The sequence below is a fragment of the Punica granatum genome, chromosome 5, assembly GCF_007655135.1.
Source record: "Punica granatum isolate Tunisia-2019 chromosome 5, ASM765513v2, whole genome shotgun sequence".
Taxonomy (NCBI): Eukaryota; Viridiplantae; Streptophyta; class Magnoliopsida; order Myrtales; family Lythraceae; genus Punica; species Punica granatum.
This window is the reverse complement of record NC_045131.1, coordinates 25,134,555-25,144,622: the sequence shown is the minus strand read 5'-3', so window position 1 is coordinate 25,144,622 and position 10,068 is coordinate 25,134,555. Positions and strand designations below refer to the sequence as shown.

General features: G+C 51.6%; 1 protein-coding gene across 1 annotated transcript; it reads left to right on the top strand.

Moving 5' to 3' along the window:
• The first annotated feature begins 1,539 nt into the window (after positions 1–1,539).
• LOC116209093 lies at positions 1,540–7,294 on the top strand. The gene is made up of 5 exons (XM_031542650.1): positions 1,540–2,282; positions 2,363–3,956; positions 4,047–4,516; positions 4,613–4,890; positions 7,167–7,294. Exons 1-5 carry the CDS (start codon positions 1,540–1,542, stop codon positions 7,292–7,294), a joined length of 3,213 nt encoding a protein of 1,070 aa, XP_031398510.1.
• The last annotated feature ends 2,774 nt before the right edge of the window (positions 7,295–10,068 follow it).

Genomic DNA, 10,068 nt, shown 5'->3' with positions numbered 1-10,068 from the left:
CATAGTCTCATCGATGCTGCCTTGGCCAGTGTTGTCCTCCAAGTGGTCGGAGGGCGTGGTTATGAGGTAGCCCTCGTGGCTGAGACCATCCGGTCCCTCGACCGCGTCTTGAGAACATGCGACCGAAGGATAAGAGGATCCCCTATACTTTTACAAATTTGGCTTCAGAGTCACGCAAACCCTCTGCGTCTGTTGCGCTCGATTATGTATTTTAATGGTCCGGAGTCAATTATTTCTCGATTGCTACCCCTCCTGCGTGTGGAAGAACGCAAGGTCTCTGAGTGGATCAAAATTTTTCGTGAAATAGCACCTAGGGGCTTCAAGTGGCGTGCCGCGTGGATGCCACCCGGACCCATGGCCCTTAGGTGTCCTGATTTTTATGGAGTCCCACTCATGAGTCATGCGGGGTCCACCACTTATTTTCCGGCACGAGTAGTGAGGCAGCTCGGTGGCTTACAAACGGTCCCCGAGGATACGGCGCGAACTAGATTTGAACATACTTGGCGGGAGGATCAGACACCCGCAGATCGCCAAAGTAACATTGAACAGGTCCTGGATGCGTGGCGAACTGTGATTACCGAGCGTCCATACTTCCCCGAGCATCCGACCCTTGATGAGCGGGATTTCCAAGCTACAGAAGAATACATCATTCGCTTCTACCGATGGGGTCCAGCAGCACACGAGGATCTCGTCAACTCTCCGCGAGTCGAAGATGGCAGGTCACCCGGCGCAACTCCCACTCCAAATATGTCCATCCAAACCGAGCTCACTCATCTCAGAGCTGAAAGAGATCATCTTCGTCGAGAAGTCGCAGAGAAGGACGAGCAGCATGTTGATCAGCGCCAACTACAGAGAGAGCTCGCCCAGACCCGTGCCGAGCTACAGAGGTGCGATCAGGAATTGGCACGAGTAAACACCGCTTTGGAGAGGTCTAGGAAAAGGGCCCGCGGGGGTCCATATACACCCTAGGATAGACACCCCCGCTAGACCTTCGAACTATGGCTTTCCACGGCGATGGTTACTTGGTTCCCGGGCATGGTGGAAGATCGATTTAGGACTATTTCTTTTAAAAATTTGCATTGTAATTTGGATCGTTCGGAGTCAATACAAATGGCAGCATTAGTTTTCAAATTTCATGCATTTCATGCATCTCCTCTTTTATTCAATACCTTATTCATTTTAAAGAGAATCTTTACTCACGCACTTATGGAATTTAGGTGTTAACAACTGGCGGCACCTCATCGATATCCCACTCGTTTTCAGCAAAGAATGGCAGAAGAAAATCAATTAGCTGTCTTTGAGGAAGATACGCCTATCACCCCAATTCATTCTCAAGCACCGACTATGCATGCGCCGCCACCACCCGTGTCTCCTGCAGGCGTGCCACCAGCACATCGGGGAGCTTCCCCGACTCATCTTCAGCCACCTCTATCTTCGGGCCCACACCCGGCATATTCAGGAGGGCAGCCATCTTCCGCAGCTGATGATCGTGCACGTATTGTAGTACTTGAGAGCACGGTCAATCAACTGGCTGCCACCATGGCCACCAATATAGCCAAGCTCATGGCCCTACTCAAAGGCCCAAATCGCGCTTCTTCGAGCTTCACCCCACCTCCTGGGTACGGGCCAGCGGTCGATCCAAGCCCATGGGCCCAGCCGACCTTGATTCCTGATAATGGAGATACGTCTGCCCCAATGATAGTGAACGCGTCGGCGGCCCATCCGGTTAACAATCTTCCAGCACCACCTGCTTCAGCGACAATGTTGGAACCACCTACGCTCATACCTCCACCGATCTCCACATCAGTCCCGGTTCCGGTCTCTGCGTCGGTCCCAGCTTCGACTTCCGCTGTCCCACCGCCGATCATATTCCTGCCTACAACTGCCCAGGCTCCTGCTCACACTGCTGAACCTCCCCCGTACCAAGTTCCACAACCCCATATCGGCCTTTCTTACCAAGCTCCACCTCCCATAAATATAGCCTATTCTGAACCGGGCACGCCGAACCACGCGGCCCCTAGAGCTCCACCCACAAATTTTCTCCCGGAAACGGAGACTGAACAGGAACAGAGATTGAAGAAGTTGGAAGAGAATATCCGAGCCCTACAATCAGGCGACTCCCGCCTCGATGCCGGCGACGGCGATTGGAGTCTTTTCCCAAGCATGCAGTTACCCCCAAAGATTAAGGTGCCTGAATTCCAGAGGTACTACGGCACGACCGACCCTCGTCACCATCTCCGTCACTACCGGGGAAAAATGCTGCAGTACTGGGACTACGAAGAGTTTGTCATCCATACGTTCCAGGATAGTTTGTCATCCCTACGTGGGCAGACCTCTCAAGCAAATTCATCGACCAGTACAGGTACTGTGCGGAGACGCCCCCGACTCTGCTGGAGCTCAGCACGATGGAGATGACAGAGGACCAGGGCTTCGAGGCCTATGCAGTGAAGTGGCGAGCTAGAGCGGCGAAGCACGTCCCTCCGATCAGTGAGGCACAGCAGATCCAATTATTCCACTCCACTCTTAAAGGGGCCTACTACTTGCACTTGTTGGCCCACACGTCTTCATTCTCTAACCTTATCGACGCCGGAAAGAAGCTCGACATCGGCATTAAGCTCGGCAAGATAGAAGGTCCGGTCGAGAAAAAGGAGGGAGAGTCCTCGAAGAGGGCCGCCACTGGGACAACGGGAAACAGGAGAGGGAAAGACACGTCCGTCAACGCTGTCAACTCAGGGCACCAGGCTCCCCAGCAATATTCCATAAGCTACACGCCCGCACCACCGGCCACTCAAGCGTATGCCCCACCTCCGGTGCATTATCAACAACAACCCCCAACACAGCAAGCTTACTATTCCGCTCCGCCGGCTTCCTTTCCGTCGTCAGTCCCGCAGCAATACGCCCATAATTATGCCCCTGCTCCTCCTCCGATTCAACAAAGTAGGCCCCCGGCTTCGAGAACTCCTCAGCCGGTGCAACGGGCTCCGGCTCCGCAGGACCAACAGGGCATCGCAACACAAACGCGGCGTAAACAGTTCACACCTCTGCCGGCTCCGCTCTCCTACATATACCGGCAACTCCTCGCGGGTAACAAGATCCGATCGATAGCACCTAACCCTGATTTCGACCCAACCATCCAAGATCAGAGTCGGCGCTGCGAGTACCATCAGGGCGCGCCCAGTCACACCACTGACAATTGTTGGAAACTACGGGAGAGGATCCAACAGTTGATTGACAACAAGCAACTCACGTTCAACGCCGTCAAACCCCCGAACGTGCAATCAAATCCTCTTCCCGATCACGGGTCGAGCTCGGGACCTAGCATTAACATGATCGGTGTTTGCGCTATAGGGGAGTACGAGACCGGACAGGAGGCACCGGCCCCGTTTGTGATCGAATATGTTCCTGCAGAAGCTGGTGTAGGGTACGCAGGGTTCGATGCCACGCCCACCCCATTCGTGATAGAAGTCCCCGCACGAGAGCCATATCAAGATAGCAAGGTCCCGTGGACCTACGAGGGAAGTGTTGGGAACCTCGAGAGCCAATTTAGCGTCATGGGCGTGACGCGCTCGGGTCGAGTCTATGAAAATCCGAAGGCTGCAAACAAAGGGAAAGCCCTGGCAATGCCCGAAGTCGCCCCGGAAGCCTCGTCCATTCCCCAGAGGAAGGTGACTGAAGAAGAAGCTGAGGCCTTCATGAAGATTATCAAGGCAAGCGAATACAAGGTCGTTGAACAAATGGGCAAATCTCCAGCCCACATTTCACTACTCGCCCTCCTCTTGGGTTCAGAGCCACATCGTGAAGCGCTTCTGAGGGTCCTAACAGCAGCGCAAATCCCCAAAGAAACGGCTCCAGAGCGGATTGAAGAGACTATCAGTTCGATCTTCTCCAACAACATTTCATTTTCAGATGATGAACTTCCCTCAGAAGGGTGGGCACACTCGCGGGCACTACACATTGTCTGCAAGTGCAATAACTTTATCATCGGTCGGGTCATGATCGACAATGGCTCGGCACTCAATGTTTGCCCGGTTTCCACGCTGAAGCAGATGAACGTGGACTTTAACCGCATCCGTCCGAGCAAGACTGCGGTTCGAGCCTTCGACGGCTCGCGGAGGGAAGTAAATGGAGAGATCGACCTGGTGATCGAGGTGGGTCCCTGCTCATTCGCTGTTACGTTCCAAGTCCTAGACATTCCGAATGCTTTCAGCTTGTTGCTCGGGAGACCGTGGATCCATGCAGCTGGCGCCGTTCCTTCGTCCCTACACCAAAGGATCAAATTCATCGCAGAAGATCGACTTATCACGGTCAAGGGTGAGGAGGACTACGCCATTTACAAGGAGACAGCTGTTCCCTACATCAGTATCGGGGACGATCAAAACCTCCCCTTCCATTCATTTGAAACCATCTTCGTCATTCGAGACTACGGAGAGATCGGTCCAACTCGCGCTGACCGCATGGTGGGGAAGGTTTTGCTGCGCCACAATTACATCCCCGGCACCGGACTCGGAGCACATGGGCAGGGGATCAACCGCCCCATCGAAGTCGAAGAGTACAAGAACAGAAGGGGACTCGGTTTTCGCTCTTCCTGTCACGAGATTATTGAGGCCCGCAGGGGCAAGCACCTTCACCGTCTCGCTGCACGCTATGGGAAGATCAACAGGGGCATCCCGTTTCAGCCGCTCTCCTACTTTTTTCCTGGGCCTCCACACATTGTCGGAGGTACACTTGACGGTCTCTCCTCGGATTCAGACAGCGAGCCTGTTGACCTGCCAAACATATGCGCCGTCACCGAGGAGACAACTCCAGGGGCTTACATCTGCCTCGCGCAGGAAAATGAGGAACTCAACAACTGGACCTCAGTCCCGCGTTACTCGGTTGTAATCGCGATGTGTAAGGCCATCTATGTTTTGATATTCCCCGCGTGTCGGCATTGCCATAAGCCACACGACGGAAGAGGGATTCTTGTTATGGCATTGCGCCCTCATCATTAATAAAATCCCTACATGCATCTTTCAGAATTCTCGTGTCTACTTTCTCTTTCTCTCTCACTTATTCGCAGCACTTTAAAGTTTCTAAGACAATTTATTTAAATCGCCAGGCTCCACTCGAATCTAAGTCTTCGACGCGTCGATTCGAACCCATCCGAGGAACTCCTTGAAGAGTCCCGACCCATATACTTCGGGAAGGACTCGACGAGGATGGTCGAGTGCCCGAGATAGAAGAGAGTTTGCGCCGCCTTGAGAACCGCCAACTCACTTCCGTAGAGCCGACAGAGGAGATCAATGTGGGTACCGAAGAAGAACCTCGCATCCTAAAGATCGGGACGGGTCTCGACCCTACACAACGAGCCAGGATGATAGAATTTTTAACCGACTACCAAGAGGTCTTTGCTTGGTCCTACGCCGACATGCCGGGCTTAGATCCGTCGATAGTCAAGCACTTCCTACCGCTTGATACAGAGAGGTTTCCACCCAAGCGACAACACTTACGGCGGCAACGTGCTGGCCTTCTCCTTCGCATCAAATAGGAGATTATTAAACAAATCAACGCAAGGTTCCTGGAGGTTTGCAATTATTCTGAATGGGTAGCGAATATCGTGCCCGTGGAGAAGAAGGATGGAAGAGTTAGAGTCTGCGTCGACTACCGAGACCTCAACAAAGCCAGCCCCAAAGATAACTTCCCCCTACCTCACATTGACGTCTTAGTCGACAACACAGCACGCCACACGTTGTTTTCCTTCATGGATGGCTTCTCCGGGTATAACCAGATTCGGATAGCCGAAGAGGACAAGATCAAGACGACGTTCATCACAATGTGGGGCACTTTCTGTTACCGAGTCATGCCCTTCCGCCTCAAAAACGCCGGGGAAACATATCAAAGGGCGATGGTCACGCTATTCCACGATATGATGCACAAAGAGATCGAGGTCTACGTTGACGACATGATTGCCAAATCCAAAGAAGGAGAGGACCACCTGGTTAATTTAAAACGCCTTTTTGACCGCCTCAAGAGGTACAAGCTCAGACTCAACCGGACGAAGTGCACATTCGGCGCTAAGTCAGGGAAACTGTAAGGATTTGTGGTCAGTGAGCGAGGCATTGAGGTTGACTCGGACAAGGTGAAGGCAATCAGGGAGCTACGTCCGCCATCGACGGCCCGCGAAGTACGAGGTTTCTTGGGACGGCTGAACTACATTGCAAGATTTATCGCAAACTTGACAGACAAATGTCAACCACTCTTTCGTCTGCTTCGTAAAAATGCAGCAATTGAATGGGACGAGGAATGTCAGAAGGCCTTCGATACTATCAAGGCATATTTGGCTCAGCCACCAGTGCTAGTTCCGCCGACACCAGATCGTCCGCTGATCCTTTACTTGACAGTGCGCCGGCAATCCCTAGGATGCATGTTAGGGCAGGAAGACGAGTCCATGCGTACAGAACACGCCATTTATAATTTGAGCAAGAAGTTTACCGAAGGGGAGTCTAACTACCCGGAGATTGAGAAGATATGTTGCGCGCTAGTGTGGGTTATGCAGAGACTTCGACAATACACGATCTACCACACTATCCGCTTATTGTCAAAGGCGGATCCCCTGAAGTACTTGCTCGATAGTCCATCTTCCATGAAGAACATTTCAAAGTGGCGATGTCAGCTGACAGAATACGACATTGAATATGTGCCCCGTAAATCGGTTAAGGGGCAGGCAATTGCAGATCACTTAGCGGAGTTCCCAATCGAAGACGATACGCTAATCAACTCTAATTTTCCGGACGAAGGGATTCTCCAAGTGGATAGTGAGGAGAACAAATTAGCATGGAAGATGTATTTCGACGGCGCAGTGAATTCCACCGGTTCTGGTATCGGCGCAGTGCTGATATCCCCCGACGGACGTTATTATCCGATTGCAGGAAAAGTCGATTTTCCTTGCACCAAAAACGTGGCCGAATACGAGGCATGCATCCTTGGCCTGCAAGCGGCGATCGACTTCAAGGTGAAGGAATTGGAAGTGTTCGGAGATTCTATGCTTACAATCTTCCAAACTCTGGGGCAATGGAAGATGAAGGACGAGAAACTAGTGCCATATCACGAGTATCTTGAGGAGTTAGCGGAGAACTTCGAGAAAATCTCATTCACATACACACCTCGCATCAAGAACCAATTTGCAGATTCACTCGCGACGCTCGCATCCATGGTGAGCATCACGAAAGAAAACCTCATTGAACCACTCGAGATCGAGATCGCCAAAGGCCCTGCTCACTGCGACGCAATCGAAGCGACCGATGAGCAGCCTTGATACGAAGACATTAAGCATTTCTTGCAAACCGGTCAATATCCTACATTCGCTAACCGTCGTGATCGAAAAACACTTCCGCAACTCGCAGCACATTATTTCCTGAGTGGAGAAACTCTCTATCTCCGTTCTTTCGACGCCATACTACTCCGGTGTGTTGACGAAGTCGAGGCACAACGTCTCATGGGAGAGATACACGAAGGGAGCTGCGAACCCCACATGAGCGGGCTTATGCTTGCCAAGAAACTCATGCGTTTGGGTTACTTTTGGTCCACCATGGAAGCCGATTGCGTCAAACACGTCAAGCATTGCCACTTGTGCCAGGTGTATGCCGACCAGATCAAAGCATCGCCTAACGAGTTGCGCCCGATGGCAGCCCCATGGCCCTTTTCAATGTGGGGTATCGACGTGATCGGTCCTATCAACCCCAAAGCATCCAACGGACACCAATTCATTTTGGTAGCGATAGACTATTTTACCAAGTGGATCGAGGCCGTAACGCTTGCTTCAGTCACAGCAAATGCCGTGGCACGTTTTCTCAAGCGTGACATCATCGCCCGATATGGAGTTCCCGAGACGATCATCACCGACAATGCCAAGAACCTGAACAACAGGGTCATTGACGAGCCCAAACTCCACTCCATACCGTCCCCAAATGAACGGTGCAGTGGAGGCTGCAAACAAAAATATCAAGAAGATCATCGAGAAAATGACGGTGACTTACAAAGATTGGCACGAGATGCTTCCTTTCGCGCTCTTGGCATACCGAACATCTATCCGCTCTTCAACCGGGGCAACCCCGTATTCTTTGGTCTACGGCATGGAGGCCGTCCTCCCGATCGAAGTGGAGATTCCTTCCATGAGGGTCCTCGCCGAAACCGAACTTGAAGAAGCAGAATGGGCGAAGCAACGTTGTGAACAGCTCAATCTCATTGACGAGAAGCGACTAACGGCACTCTGTCACGGCCAATGTTACCAGCAGAGAATGGCCCGAGCGTTCAATGCAAGAGTCCGCCACCACAAGTTCAAACCCGGTGACCTCGTCCTGCGGAAAGTCCTACATATTACACCCGATTCTCGGGGCAAGTTCGCATACAAGTACGACGGGCCTTTTGTCGTCAAGGAAGTCTTCTCCGGAGGGGCAATTATCTTAAGCGACATGGACGGGACTGAAAATGCGCTCCCAGTCAACGCCGATACCCTTAAGAAGTACTATCCCTGATTGGGTGCTTCGTCGTTCTACAGCCGTTGCATGTCCCCGCAGCTACAACTCGCATTTCCAACACTTGTCTTCTTCCGTATTCTTCTGGCTGCGCGCCCGCTTTACTTCAGCACATTTTTCTATTATCAGCATTTATGCCATCTCCATTCAATCCTTCCATATAAGAACATCTCTGAGAGAAAAAGAATAATTTTCCCGCTAGGTTGAAAACCTCCTCAAGGCGGCCTAGGCAAAAATTAGGGAATGAGGGGCACGACTTAAAATCCCGCAAAAGGGAGCCATGGCAAAAGGAGAGCATGAATTATATCCTTGCTAGGCTGAAAACCCACAAAGGGCGGTCTAGGCAAAAGTTAAAGGAACCGAGAGGTGCGATCGGACCCTATCTTGGGCGGTCGTAGCAAAAGGAGAGCATTCATGAGAGAAAAGTCAAAATAAAATACCCCGTCAAGTCGTCGCGCGTTTTGCGGCCTGGGCAAAAATTAGGGGAAATTGTCGGTTCAACCACGAAAGAGCTGCGATACCTCGTGTGGAGCTATGACAAGTAGTGGTTTAGCGGTTTTCAACGCAAGCAAACTCTCTTCGACTTTACGGGTTCAAGACATGCCTCGAAATGAGTTCGAATCGTCGTATCCTTGATTTAGAGGATTCCTAAAGATCCTTCCTTTTACCTTCATGCAAAAAACTCTGCGGGTCATGCCCGTTTTGCAAAGGCCATTCCTTCAAGTCAAATACATGTCATACTCGGGGACGCGGTCACCCCTCGAACGGCCACGGAATCTAAATTCCCGGAATATCATTACATAGATTTCTTTACATATCGCAATTTCAGCAAGTTCTACCCGACTGACAACGATCGTTGGTTATCGTTTTCCTGCATACAGGTCTGAGTGTACAGATCCCGGGAGGCGTCTCCCCGAGCGGGCTTATGTCTGTCTCGTTCGACAGGTCGCAGTCCCTATTCGGGTGAAGGACCCAAAAAGGAGCACACGTCAACTCCGCCAGACAAACCCATGGGCGCACGACCAGCGACAGGGCGCAGTTATCACTGCATTATTTCAACACAATACCGGCTTAACACCGAACAGATAGCCCTACGCTACCTCATAACAGTGATTCTTACTCTCGCATTCACCGTTCTTTGGACTTCGTGTCCTTATTTACTGTTTTCCGGACTTCGTGTCCGCATCTACTGCATTCTGGACTTCGTGTCCACATTTACTGCTTTTTGGACTTCGCGTCCAGGACTTCGTGTCCATCTTTAACGCTTTTCGGACTTCGTGTCCATCTTTATCGCTTTTCGGACTTCGCGTCCAGGACTTCGTGTCCACATTTACTGCTTTTCGGACTTCGCGTCCAGGACTTCGTGTCCACCTTTACCGCTTTTCGGACTTCGCGTCCAGGACTTCGTGTCCACCTTTACCGCTTTTCGGACTTCGCGTCCAGGACTTCGTGTCCACATTTACCGCTTTTCGGACTTCGCGTCCAGGATTTCGTGTCCATCTTTACCGCTTTTCGGACTTCGCGTCCAGGACTTCGTGTCCATCTATACTGCTTT